Here is a 15,217-nt window from a genome sequence, read left to right on the forward strand (position 1 = left end):
CTGATTCTCCATGTGCCAGTGTAAACAACAATATGTATTTCTCTATTTTATTTGGTCTGAGATTTGGAACGACAGTGTGTGTAGTCATAACAAACCCAACTGCTGGAAGGACTCTGGCTTGATGTCTTCCTCATGACTTCCTTAAAGTGATGCAGTTCTTTAAGACACAGGATGCTGTTTCCATGGAGAGACGTGCAGATTTGGTACAGAAGCCAAAGAAGGTGGGATTTTTATTTTTTTTTTTACTTTATTTCAGAGCACAGTCAGGCCACCGGCAGGCTTCTCCTGCACTCAGCTGCGTGTTCCTGGTTCAAACTGAGCTCAACCACCGCACACCTACAGTTTAGTGGTGGGTTGAACTGATAGGGTCAAGTCACCGCAGTCCGAATGGAGCCATGCAAGATGCTGCCATGAAACCTTGTGCGTTCACATCAGAGGGTAGAGGTTTTTAAACCGTTGAACCATTAGTGTAAGGTTTGACTGGTGATTCTATGCATGCAGCTATTCTGCTCCTTCTGCTCTTTTCCTACTTGAGATTGAGTTTAGATAACCTGACATAATTGAGATGGCAGACGGACGCCGTTATCAGAAAATGAATCTCAGTTAGAATCATGGCTCAAACTTTGAATGTGGAGGTTCAAAACATTGTCAGAGGAGGTGGGTTTTAAAAAAAAACAAACCCTCCATTATAGAACCAGTCCACAGTCCTCGCGGCAGCACGTCGGTGACATGCAGCAGCAGGGTACCAATACACACTGGAGGTGTAGGGAGGTCCAGTCACTACTTCAGAGCTGGTTTGTCATATCTGTGATGAAACCTATTCTTCTGATCCTAACTGATCGGGGCCTCCACTGCCAACCCCAGACATCTGCAGCCAGAGAAGTCTGGTATGATGAGACTACAGTATATCTCAATAGATTTGCATGTTGGGCGGAAAATTACAGTGTTACAGTTTGTTTTGGATCTTTACATTTACTGCTTTTCCATCACGTCCTCAGTAATCTTATGCTGCCAGATGGCCATCCGCTGTGCTGTGCCAGCATAGAAGAAATCTTGACTCCACCTGTTTATATTCTACTAAATTAGAAAAAAACAAAACAAAAAGACACTTAGTATTGTCTGTATTTCTGTCAGACAGTCATAACTGACGTGGGGAGCACCAAGCTCAGGGTGCAGCAATGTCGGGGCTTAACCATGACAGAAAAAATGACCCTGTTCAGCAGCAAATGTTCTAAATCTATTTGCAACTGCAGGAATCAAGTACATGTAGCTGCCTTTACTCACAATCCAACTATTTCACAAAACTTGCCACTTTCAGGTGTCGGTTCTACATGTAGGTAGATGCTAGGTTGCCGTTGATTCAGGCAGTGAAGGGGACTTTGAAAACAGTAACACACAAAAAACAGAGGGGGCGAAGACCATTATGTCCATTATGTGCCATCTCACACTAGATGGAGTTTGTATCCGTGGTTACTGAGCATGCTCAGATGCTGGCCAGGTTGACCTACTCCAGTTTGTCCTTTAATTACTTGCATGTGGATAAATGATTTAATTGTGCAGCTCTATGAGACTTTATAAATGTTATCAGACCAAATCAATCAAATCTGATTTGACAGGCATTGCTTGATGCTCACATCACCGATCCACTTCTACAGCCTAAAGAGTAACGCTGGAGAAGCTACAGAACACGTCAGCAGTTGTTTGTGACAACCGCCCCTGCTCGAGGGTTGGCACGACAATCCTCCACCATCGCGTTAAATCAGTTTCCATATTCCTTTCATCTCCTCATCTCAGTCGCAACAAACAGTACAAAGACATTTCTGGTCACCGTGACAGCAGAAGAGACTTCGTCGGAGCTCACAAACTTTGATGAAGCTCACAAACTTTTGGCAAAAATACAAATGAGCTTCTGATCATCGAGCCTGAGTCTGATAAGAGGGAAGAAATTCGAAGTGGATGTGTTGTAAGAGTTGTTTTTGCAATCTATCATCTCTGTTAGGTACTTTTATTGTCTTACTTAATCACTTTGAAAGTCATAACAGCAATAAAAGTCTGGATCTTTTGTCTCGTGGATGAAAGCCATGAGCTCTAATGAATGAAAGCTGTCTTTAGCTTTAGTGTGCAGGGACCCTCTTCCAGGCCACAGCAGAGAGCACGCACCCACTGATAAGTTTGCAGGTCCACAGGTCAGCAACTGGCAACTCACATGCACACACAAACACACATGTAGGATGGATCAGTGAGCTGAGGAGAGGAGCGGTGGTGGGGGGCTACAGGCCACGCCGCTAACTCGTGACACTCCTCACACAGACTGATGAAGGAAGTGAAGCCAGAGAAAGGCCAGTGGCTGGTGTACACGACTGTCCACAGCTGGAAACAATCACCATGACGACGCTCTTAATCTACAACTCTGAGAAGCAGCAGAGACAACGCCATGTTTCTGTTTGATTTGCTGCTGAATGAAATGCTTGTAGGAGCTCTGCCATGTTTGTCAGGGATTTCGGTGCCTAAATGTTGGACTTACAGTCGTGGGAGAGCCCCTGAGTGACTCGTCCTCCCCCGGCAGGTCCTCCAGGTCATTTGAGGAAAGCAAGAGATTCTGTGTGGAAACATAAGGGACAATTACACTTAAAAACACACAAGCAGTTCAGGGATGAACAACAGAACCCTTCATGTTTTTCAAATTCACCAGACCAGATCAAACCCACAGGAGTCAGCGATGTTTTTGTTTGATATCTTTTATCATGCTTCACAGGCTTTAACGGGGTTCTGTTGCTAAGGTATTAACTGTTGGAGTCTGAATGTCTGCGACGCGAGCTTTAAAAGACACCTACGTTTCACCTCAGAGCCTCTCGGTGTGCTTAAATCAAGGAACAACGCCAGGAGAGAGAGGAGGAGAGAGAAATGATGGGGAGCGTTCCGTCCATCTTTCCTCACCTTGTTGATTTGTGGGGAGAGAGGAGGCTTGGAGGTGGCCTCACCACAGCGGGGCGGGTGGTGGCTGCAGTGTTGCCGGGCAGCGTCTGGGTCGCCCATCATGAAGGTCAGCTGTTGGAGATGGCCCTGCAGAGAGAGGCACGTGAAATACTGTTAGCAATGAAACACACACACACACACACACACACACACACACACACACACACACACACACACACAAGATTAAAGGTGGTGGCACAGCTGAGTCATGAGTCAGGACAGATAACATCCATACAACCACTGGTGTTATATTATGTCACATTATTTCAGATTAAAAAATTTCAAGTTATTTCAGAAGTTTTAAACAAAAAGACCATAGATCTCAAGCCTGACAGTTAACGTGCTGCTTTTACGACATTCCAGTCGTTTTATTTCAACGTGATCGCCTCACAGTCACTGGACTTTTCAATCAGTTAACTAAATCCTCCAAAAGGTTTACAATTCCAACTAAATTTGGATTGATTATTGATTTAAATGTCTAACAAAGGAACCAGAAAATGTCTTGGAAGTCACTTTTATTTTTTCCACATCATCTAAGATTTCACCAGGATGATGGAGATGAGGTCACAAAAGGTGCTGCAGTTAGATTTTTCAATGGAAATAAAATGTCAATGAATCAATGTAAACAAAAGAAAGTCAAAATAAATGTGGATTCAGTGGAGTAACCCTAGATTTTAGCAGACCTATTAATTTAGCATGTGTGCTCTTTATAAACTGCACAGCTGTTCATGCATGGTTATATATTATAGAGAGAAAGGAAGGACGAGTCAAGACACACGCGCACACACACACACACACACACACACACACACTCTCTCTCAGCAGGTTACAGCAAGTCATATATTTTGCTGGATTCCCAGGGTTCCCTTACTTTATAAGCAACTGACATCAGGTCACACATGGCAAACAAAACATTAACAGATATTCAAAAAGCTCAGTGTTTATTCAAACGTGACAGCGCATGAGAGAGTGTGAGTTTGCAGTTTGACATTCGATACACACCTGTGGCATGACAAGGCAAAACACTGGAGTGTAACGCAACCTGTGCTCATACCAAACCCTCGTAGAGTGTCTCAGTGCATGCAGTTCGACAAACAAAGGTGGTACATTTACGCCCTGGAGTGTTGTGTCATGGCCTCCAATCAAATAAATTGTGGCCCCCTTCTCTCTCTCTCTCTATTTATATATATATATATATATATATATATATATATATATATATATATATATATATATATGTATATAAAAGCCTTCCCTTAATGGTCGCTCCAGTGTCCCATAAAATATGTGTGCAAAAATTTTACGCAAAGCAACAATTCAAGGTTGTTTGTGTGAACTGAACCGAAAACACTGCAGGTGCGTATCATCCATGGGCACCAGTGAAGCCTGTTACTGTATCATGGAAACAGTTTGATCTCCCAGTCTTAAATCAAACCTGGGACAAGAGGAAACTGATGCATATAAAGTTTTCCAGGAACGGCATCTGAGAACTGTTGTTTTTATTTGATGCAGAGCAACATTAAATATCACGCAGTGACCTAAAAATATCTTGCTACACATGTGTCTGCTGTACGTTTCCTACAGCTCTGCTGCTGATTGATTTCTGGATATGAGACAAACCAAATACAGATGCAACTAATGCGCCCTGACAATTTATGCATAAAAGATTCATGTACTGTACATGCAACTGAGTTTACAGAATGCAAACATTTTCATTGCACTGGTTAAAATTAAATTGTTCACTGCAGGAAGATGTACATGAAGTAAACGGATTCTGTAAAGACTGGATGGGTGAGGACCGGTCCAGAGGGGATTATTCACTGATGTCATGTTAAAGAACAACTTGTCATTTAAGCGCTTAAAAGCCGTAAAGTGAATCAAACAGAAGACCTTCCTTCAAGCACACATGGCTGGAGATGAACCATGTCAGAGCCTGCTGAATTGTTATCAACCCCCCCCCCCAGTTTTGGAATAGCACACAGTGTAGTGGACGACAGTTCAGAGTTATGATTGAAGCCGACTACGGTTATTTATGGTTGAATGCTGCCTAACCATCGGACGCAGGCCTGTCACCACCTCGGAGTGTGGAAGTGCTCCGTCCTTGCTCAGTAAAAAGCCATCACCGAGGGAAACCAAGCAACATAGAATACATTTTCTTGCACTAAGAACAAATCCAGATGCTGCTGCATGTAACCCCCCCACCAACCCGGGGGGGGGGGGGGGGGGGGTCACACTGCCAGTTCTACTCTTCAGGCAACATGTGTACTTGTTGCAAGTGGGACAACATGTCCACAACTGAAAGCCGAATGCATTGTGGGCTTTAAAAAAACAACAACAACGAAAAACAAACAGCTTCTTATGAAAAGTTGTCAATTGTTGCCCTCGGATACAAAACTCAAAAGAAGGTCAGGGGTGTCGGGCAAAAACAGGAAGGCAGACTTTTGCGCTAACATGACGAATACAACATTGAGTGTTCTGTGAGATGGAGAGCACAAGCAGGTTTGAAATACAGTTCATCCATGCAACAAACTCTTAAACGCAAGAGGTTAAAACTGCATGGACACTGGTTTGCTCCTGGCAGCAGCCTCCCCCCCCCCCCCTTACCCCCAGAGAGCTGAAGGAAACCTTTTTGCAGAGGGCCTGACCTTTGAATCCATCAACTCTCCAAAGTTGACTGATGCTCTCGCCATCACGACATGAAACATTAGTTTGTCGGTTGAAGAATGACCATCAAACTGTGCTGCTTGTCCTCTTGCTAACACAGGACACCATCGATCGAGCTCACTATTGTCAGCTCTTACAACCTGCAGTGATGGGTCGGAGAAAATCCACTCCCCCTCGAACATCGGTTGGAGTGGACACAACATCAAGCAGCATATTTTCCACCAAAATCTGTCCAGTTCCTCGTTCAATCCAAATGGACATTTATGCCAAATTTTAATAGAATAACTCGAGGTGTTCTTGAGCTCTCAGCCAAACAAGAGTGGGATGAAAGGAAAACCCAGAGAACAAGCCTGGAGGATGATCAACTCTTTATCTCACGCCACTTAAATCGTTGATTTAATACAAATAACGCTGTTTTTTTAAAACTAAATTACAGTTTAAATTGTTGTTATTCTGCATGAGTTGCATTTTAAGAGCAGCTGTGTGGTGATTTTGCTACAAATGGACAATAAAGTATGAGATGTCTTCATTTTGCCTGGAAAGAAAGGGGGGGGGGGGGGGGGGGAGGTTGAGCCCATCCCCTATCCAAACACTCATCAGTGTTTCCTCTATAATTTTATGTAACATTGGTGCTTGGGAGGCAGCTGAAGTTGTGGTTAGCGCTGCTTATACACAGGACGCGACTCATACTTTAGAAAAACAAACACATGGTTTCTAAGCGTTAGAGCTGCATGTCTATGAACGTGATGAAAAGGGAACGGGTTCAGACAGGACCATGGGGCAGGGACATCTTCCTGTGCGTTCTTTAATCTGTGTGTGTGTGTGTGTGTGTGTGTGTGTGTGTGTGTGTGTGTGTGTGTGTGTTTAGCTAATACATCATGTAACTGTGTACACAAGTGGCTTTTTACCCAGCAACCATCTCAGATATCATCAAGCTGACCATGACCATGTATATATGACATGAAGAGTATTAACACACCCAGCCACCCACACACACCCACCCACCCACCCACCCACACACACACACACACACACACACACACACACCCACCCACCCACCCACCCACACACACTCACACACACACACACACACAGTATCCATGAGCCATGTTTTCGCCTAAATCAAACCCTGACTTTGACCTGAATGAAACTTTGCATCTTATTCAGAGGCCAGAGTGAGTGGGCGCTGAGCGTGATCCTGTTCCAACAGCCTTCTCCACAAGTATGGTCATCTCCTTTTTTTTTTAAATTTAGGCTTTTCCCTCAAATAAAATATAATAATATGACATAATATAATGAAACAGTATTATTATAATTCTTGTAATTAGTAATAATAGCAATCCCAGCACAACTTCACAGGGAAACAAAACAAGAGACACGCCTCCTTGAATGAATCCTCTTATTGGCTGCTGCGTGGGAGCGCTGACATGCTGTTGCAGGCTGCAGCCCAGCGCTGGATGGTGGAGCTGTGGCTGACAAGGTGTGCTTGCCGTGGCTATGCGACTCACAGAGGGCATGGTACACAGAAAGGATGAAAACCACTCACTTCAAACGGAGTCTCAAAGCCCTCAATGATGCCGCCAACCATCAGCAGCCCGTCGGTGCTGACCCCCATCCCCTGGTAGGACCAGTCCACACCCTCCAACAGAGAGCAGTCCACATACAGGTCCAGACGTTTGGCAGACACACTGACAGCCACGTGATGCCACCTTCCATCAGACAGGCCACTGACTGGGAACCTAAGAGAAACACACACACACACACACACACACACACACACACACACACACACACACACACACACAGAGGTCATTATGTAATCACATTCTTGAGATGAATGTCTGTATGTGCCTGTCCACCAGATGCCCTCAGACTTTCCCACCAGCCCCCCTGGTCACCTGCCTCCTATTATCAGATGTGATAGTAAGTAGACCTCCCTGGTTCATCCGCTCCTCCCCACATCAGCCAAGTGTTTTTGAGTTTCTGCTTACTGACCCTGCATGTGGTTCTTCGTTCCCCTCTGGTCTCGATGCCTGTTTGGACAGACGTCTTGTGCTCTGCTGTAACATCAATTTAATCAAGTGCCTTTTTACGGCCAGCATCACTGTTTTATGTGTGTGTCCAACGTTCACTGTCCTTGTAGCTCTGGCCAATTGCACCGGGCGTAAACAAAACAATCAGTCATTTTGAACGGATCTTTTGGCTGTCTGATTGGTTGGGTAGCCCGTCACATGTACTGAAAAACATGAATCAGTCTTTCCTTTTTACGCTGCACACGCCCACTGCTGGTTACTGTGTTGTCTGCTACATGCCATGACTGCTGCTTGCGCTGCACGGATGCCTTCCAATGATGTGCCTGGACCGATGATACGGGCTGAAACTTGCTGACGTTAGGGTTATCTGAATTATTGAAATTAAATTAATCAACACGTTCTTTGGAGAGTGTCAGGGAGGGGTCTTGCCCTGATGAGGTAGAGAGATACTCATCGAGGGTTTATTAGGCTGTACTGTAACGCTGCCTCCTTTTTTCCCAGCGATATGAGGAACTTTCACAGCATTCAGCTGAAACTGATCACATCAGCCTCTCGAAAGGTTCAGCGCTTCAGGTTGGGAATGAGTTCCTCTTATTTGTAGTCCCACCCTTCAGTGTAGAACAAAAAAGAAAGGCGTAACATGGGAGTGGGCTCACTCATAGTGTCGTTGCTGTGTTCCGATAAAGATGATGGCGAAAGCGCTGACCCGCAGCTGCAGCAGAATGTGGCTGTTGGGGCTGAGCATGGTGAAGACGCTGCTTTCGTCCGCCTGAGCGCGCCGCAGCCGCACCAGTAAACTGAACTCATCTGCAAACCTAAACACAAACACACACCGGTTAGTCATTTCATTGCTACTTAAGGTTACCACCGTGAACCACCAAGCTGTCTCCGTCACGTTTGAACTAACTGTGGGCTCATTTTATTGGTACCTCATGAAATAGGAACAAACAAGGAACTGATATCTGTCTATCTACAAGCTAGCTGTAAAACCCAATGGTGGGTTTGCAGGGATTTATAAAATGAAATTCATTATTTTTGTGGAACAAAGCGTGCCCAAACATGAGTTAACTCAATGTTTTTAAAATTAACGATGAGGAGTCGGTGGAAGCCTACCCGTCAGAAAAGAGCTGTGTGAGAGGGAGAGCCAAGGTGGAGTACTGGCCCACCCGCAGGACAGGACACCCGCCGTCCTCTACTGATATGGAGGAGTTGCTGCTGTTTGACACCTGATGAGAAAGTTCCTGCAGCATGTTGACCTCACCTGAAGACAGAAAAAAACACACAGGGAACCATTTAAGAGCTAGGACATCATTTTGAGTGGAGGGACATGTTTGGCACGAGTTGACAAAAAAGTCATGGCGGCAGAGACGGTGATACAAATACAAAAGGTAGTTTCACAACACATTTTTAGGCGTGATTGCTTTATGTTGCGTTATGTTGCTTTACCAGTGTTTGTAATCAGACACACACCAATCACAGCCATTCCCCCCACCAGGCGGTCTGATAGTAACACACCGATCCTTGGCACACGCAGGTCGCTGCACTATGATTCCCTGAATCCAAGCTGTAAAACCAGTGAACCGGTCCTCCTCACTTCCTCTTTTCCCTCATATAGACATGAATATTTAGAAAAGTTACTTTTTGATTGAACAAAGGGATTCACTTGTGGTGTCCTGCAATAACGTGTTGATCTGCATCTTCATAAATGAGAGAGAGGCCCAGATCAGAGGCCTGGTCCAGGTGGCAACCATCTGCAGAAACTACACTGGATTATTCTTTTGCTGGCTCTTACAACGACTGTAAAACATAACACACTGTGAACAGACTGCTTACCGATGGCATGACTAAAAAGTGGAACACCACTTATGGAGTCGTTGACTTTAAAAGCTGCAGCAGGCTATGACAAATTCCTAAAAGATTTCATTTCTTGGTGCCTGGCAGCCCCAACATTGCTGACCCCCCCCCCCCCCCTTACTTCCTGTCATTAGACCTAAGTTATAGCCTTTTGTTTTTACTGCATGTGAGCAGGTAAGGCCGTATCCTGCCAGCAGGTGGGTTCTGTTAATTAACTCTTCTTTTAGAGGTATGCGAGGTGTTCTTGGTCATATTTGGAGAAGGTGAGTCACTACTCAAAGGCTGGTATTGTTACTGATCCCATTTTTTCCCTGGGAACCGACTGAGATCATTGAAACATAAATGCCAATGTCATTATCTAAAGGCAGAGACTATTAGGTTTATGCCTGGTGGGACCCCACATACCCAACGACAGATTTACACAGATTTTTAACATCCAGTTGAACAAGAACACACACACTAGACCCTTCCACCAAGTTGCGGGACCACACACTTGCTGTTCATCGAGAAGATTTCAAACGTGTCATCAGAGAAAACAAACAGTTGAGCTGGAAAGTCATGTTTTGCATAAAAAAGCAGGGAAAACTCTGAATGAAGTCATGACTCAGAGGGTAGAATGAACATTGCTTATGTATTTTGGAGCGCGAGTTGGAAAATCTGAGAAACATAAATATGACATTTGCAAGGTAAATTTGCCCTCAACACAATCAAAAGCGCCCAAAAAAATCCCCTCATGCACATTAATTTGCAATTTCTAGTTTGTAGCGGTCTAATTATTCAAAGCCTTCGTGGGCGGGCTCCCATCCTTCTTCCTTTAATCTTTTTACGGTGGTTAGCATCCGGCTCATTGCGACACCAGCGGTACCTTCCGCACCAGAGAGGAGCGGACTTTCATTATCATAGACCCGCTCATTTCTAGCCAATCACGCGCCTTCTCTCTAAATACTCTCCCCAGCCCAACTTTCTCATTACATGCGGGCCAGCCGGCCTGTTTGACTGACAAACACACGTCATGTTCATGTTGAGTGCCTGTTCACTATGGAGAGAAGTAGCTCAAAGGCAGCGCTAAAAACGTCCTCTCAAATTACACATTTGAGTTGATTTTTGATTATGACATGGTAATTGTACTCAAAATCAAATCCTTTGAAGCCTCTGGCACGATTTTATAACTTCGCCAATCTGGTAACATTGGTTGGAAATAAAGTTTTATTGCTGACCTGAAATGGGGCAAGTGCTAGTTTCTGCTACAAGCTAAAGTGTGGCTAACATCCTGTCAGTGACACTTCCTGGTCAACTCCCAGTTTTTGCAGGTTCAGTACACCATTCCAGTTACCGCTCTTAGATTTTGATAGGCTCCAATCAGCCTCAAATCAGGACTCTCCTTGCAATTTTCACGAGAGGCAAATTGGATCCAAAAGTGGCCTAATCAAACTATAGTGTGCACCCGGCCATAGTGAGAGACTGCATTTGAGCAACAAGCACACAAACAAAAGAGAACTAGAGGAGGGGGGGCCTCAAGATTCTAACCACAACACTGCAGCATGAACGTCTCTAGTCTCACCACAATGTTCCAACCACCTCAGGGCTTTTCAGAGAAGTACAGGATCTCTTAAGTTAATGAAGTCCCACTGGTCCCTGAGCACTTTTACAAACGAGTCCGTGTCTGTCAGCCCTTCACATCACCGTGTGGTCACAGTCTGCTGCCCGGAGGAATGGCACCGAGGGAACAGATCTGGTGTCACACTAAAAATTCCAGCATACCAACCTTCCAGGGTTCCTGGAATCCTCAAAGATATATGGACCAGAGGCACAAAGAGAGGAGAAAAAATGATTTGAATAATGGTTTGCACTCTTAACCTTAACAGCCGTGAGGGACAGGAGGTCAAATAGTTTGTTCATCAGCTGAACAAGATGTCAGTTGCAGAGTTTTCAAAAAAACAAAAAAAAAGGAGAGAAACAGAGAATCAAATAAACAACATTTGCTTGTGTTTTCAAGTTCCTTTTCAAAGCGAAAGAAAGACCTTGAACCCTAAACTGTTACTGATGGCTCTCTGATTAGACCAGTTCCTCCCATGGCTGCTCGCTGCCATCATCCCAGAACCTTAACTGGCATCTTCAAATTACCTGTTAGTCAGGCCAGCACTCCAAAATCTCTCACATGTATTCCATTTGGAATAACACACAATGTTGATTATATAATTATTCAAATGATTGTTTCAGAAATACACCGAGACGATTCTGAGAAACGATCAGCGCGGAAACAATGAGCTCAAACGTACAAATCCACCGACAACAGTCAAATAGAAAAGAGTCGATAAATAATTGTATGTTCGCCACGATAGCACAGCCAAGTTCATGGCACCGACACATTCAGCCATCGCCTCATCCATCATCCCCATTATTTGTTCAGATAGGCAGCAAATTTCCATCTGGCACGGTTAAGTCCTCAAGTTTTGTTTCCACCTGCAATTACACACACACGAGCAATTTACACATTACAATGGAGCTGTAACATTTTAAATATCTACAATCCACCAAGCCTTGTCATCTCAAGGAATGCGTGGCATAAATGAACAGGACTCTGTAGCCTCAGGAAGTGGAAAATGTTCCCACAGCCCTCCTGATCCAACGCTCCGATGGCCTTTATTAAGCCAACTTATGGGGGAGTGTTTAAGAAACACATGAACACCTCATGTGCCAACATTGTGCCCTCGAGGAACATGAGCTTTTCTCTAGCATTGTAATTACAGGATCAAACCATTATGATGATATGGGGGTGGCCAAGTAAACAGATGTGTAAGTCCTGCATTGAAGGACTTTTCGGGATTTGCTTTGTGACGGCTGATGCCTCTAAAAATATATTTGAGCCTGGGGCTGCGAGATTCCAGGGATATTCCAGGTTGGAAATAATTTAAAAGAAGTAAATGAAAATTAATGGGATTGCTTCGGAATAATTTACGCTAACTGACAAATACAAACACAGACATAAATCTGTCTCACGAGCAAACACTCGTAGTTTTAAATCGGATTGTGAATCAAACTTTAATATATATATATATATATATATATTTATATATTTTATATAAATATATCCTTTTTTTTCATTTAATGACAGAGACGTGACTGATGAATAAAAAGGACTGTGATGGACTCACAGGAACCTTTCAGTCCTGTATGTGTCATGCTAGGGCATCTTGGAGTAGCGTGGTAGAGTAACAGAGCTCAGGTTAAACGTGAACTCACACTAGAATTCAGTAAAATCCAGACCAAGCTTGCAGCCTGCTGACGTCGGTCCACTGACTTCCTGCTTCAGTGAGGGAGAACCACCTCGGCCTGCAACAATCCACATCTAAAGTGGGGTTTTCTTTAAGCATTTTTTCCCCCTGGATGGTCACTCGCTTGTCTCGGGGAACAAAAATGTCAAAAATGTCATTTTGTCAAACAAAGCGACCCTCAAGGACACGTTTCCCCTGCACACATGGCTCTGGTTGTTTACATGTTCCTATGAATGACAAAGAACTTGCCAGCTTCAGTAAATGCAGATGGTCGGCGGAAAAATTCTTCATTTGAATTTGTGGACTAAGTTGGTCCCAGTTTTACATTTGAAAGGTTTATCTCTCGTGTGTCTCGTCTTGTTCCATTTCCTGCCTGCTATCGTTTTCACCTGTGTCTCATTTAAATCAGTCCTCATCTTCCAGGTTCAGGTCCCTTCGTCTCCTCGGCTGATCGGTTCCCTGCCTGCTCTTGTATTCTGCCGCCTGGGTCCCTGCACCTGACATCAAATGGATTTTCATTTTGAAGCAAGACAGCCAAATTCAGGAAGCCAGCTGTTTCCTAACTACCATTTATAGTCAAACACAATAAGGACAACAGGGGGCTCAGTGAACAAAGACCGTGCCTGCACAAAAACATGGTTCAGATGTGAGTGAATGACCGTGGGAGTGCGCGTCCACCATGCCAACCTCATGATGTGCTCACGGTTCTAATGCTTTTGGTCCGTTGGCGACATTTTGAGGTGTTGCTGGGAAACTGTGAATCATGCCAAAACAATTACAGACATAATGATAAACACGGCCACATCCATGTGGACGCAATTAGACAAGTGGATATAAACACCTGCAAAAAGAATGCAAAAGTGCCCTTAATAACAATGGTAGCGCTGGCCTGATTAGAGGACAGAGCAGTGGGAGGAGAACATTTAGAAATGGAGAATTCCTTCATACATGATGACGAGTGGCTCATCACCTGCTTAGGTTTCCCTGAGCAAGCCCTCTGGAACTTTGCCATCCCGGCAAAAAGGGGCCCTTTCAGAGGGAGCTGGCCGACCGCTCAGGACTGTGCCCGCCATTTCTGAGATGTGCCAGAATCATCCGCCTCGGCCACATGAAGTTCCCACGATGCAGTTGAACAGGCCAATATTACGGTGGAATTTGGGCAAAGCAAGGCTCTAGGATGTAATCTGAACGCACACATACAATCTGTACACAACGCAACATCCTCTGACCTTTGACCATCAAAGAAAGAAGAAAAACTTCCTTTACAACCCCTTTAACGAGGGAAAAAAGACACAAACCTCAGTGAGCGTCACGGGGGGGGGGGGATGCATAGACTGACATGCAGCGAGAACACAGTGACAGAATACAAAACAAGTTGGGAATTCATAATAAAAAGTTTGATACTATCAGTATCGATTGAAGAAGGTAGAAACTGCAATGTGTTGCACAGCACTACAACAGTTTAGCAGTAGATGAGCAGCTGAAACAAGTAACAATGAGCACAATGAGGACCGTCCATTCATCAGAATATAACACACACACACACACACACACACACTAATCTACTAGAGCATGATTGGATTCATGTTGCTTCATTTGCTCTTTTCCATTAATCTTATGAAAGCCAACAACTTCTAGTGTAACACCAAATGTTGTAATGAGTTTTTTCCATGATGGCAACAAAGGCAGCTGCATCACTCAGCACTCAGATGTGTGTGGCAAGGGGGGGGTTTTGGGGGGGGGGGGGGGGAGACACCGAGGGTCACTGATAGGGGACTCAAACACTGAAAGTTCTCTCATTTCTGACTTTATTATGTTTAAACACACACATTTAGACTGTTTATACAAAAGAATGCACTTTGATTTATGAACCCCCGAGAGAGAGAAAACAGCTTATCGGCACTAAATTGATTCTTGCTGTGAGTGAGACCAGAAGCTGTTGCCCACCATCGCTGAAAGTCGCTTTCAATAATGATAATGATGCTCGGTTGCCGCTGGAGGCACAAACAGTCAACCGTAGTCGTGACTGTTCTTCTTGTCCGAATACTGATCATAAAGGAGGCAACAGGTGTGTTTGTTTTCTGAAGTATTCATTTGCTCATGAAGAGCTAGGGTTAATGGTGCCAACCTCATTCCTGTTTAAATCAAACTCTTCCCGCTGGACATGGCCTTCTGGTCTGGCTGACTTCCAGCAGACATAATCAGGGGAAGCGGAGGCGGCTGCCATGCCGTCCTGTGGCAGGATCACGTTACTCTAATAGGCTAGGATGGACCAACAGATAGCTCCATTACTGCGCTGCTACATTTGCTAGGCTCTGGGCAATAGGAGGAAGATTAAAGACTTCCACCTGCACTGGAGGAACATGAGGGGGGATCACCGGGTCAGATAAGTAGGAAATGAGAGATGGAAAGTTG

At 44.5% G+C, this 15,217-nt stretch overlaps 1 protein-coding gene across 1 annotated transcript in view; it reads right to left on the reverse strand.

Moving 5' to 3' along the window:
* The window catches only part of LOC147244290 (uncharacterized), a 120,695-nt gene that overhangs the window by 76,535 nt on the left and 28,943 nt on the right, over nt 1–15,217 (reverse strand). The window contains exons 2-6 of the mRNA XM_086186781.1: nt 8,787–8,934; nt 8,330–8,488; nt 7,187–7,379; nt 2,938–3,063; nt 2,525–2,599 (exon numbers count right to left, since the gene is read on the reverse strand). Coding sequence (XP_086042907.1) covers nt 2,525–2,599; nt 2,938–3,063; nt 7,187–7,379; nt 8,330–8,488; nt 8,787–8,934 — 701 coding nt within the window. The remainder of the gene's footprint in view (nt 1–2,524; nt 2,600–2,937; nt 3,064–7,186; nt 7,380–8,329; nt 8,489–8,786; nt 8,935–15,217) is intronic.

This window comes from Aulostomus chinensis, chromosome 19 (assembly GCF_037954235.1).
Source record: "Aulostomus chinensis isolate RoL2024-O1b breed Wild chromosome 19, RoL_Achi_v1.0, whole genome shotgun sequence".
Classification (NCBI taxonomy): Eukaryota; Metazoa; Chordata; class Actinopteri; order Syngnathiformes; family Aulostomidae; genus Aulostomus; species Aulostomus chinensis.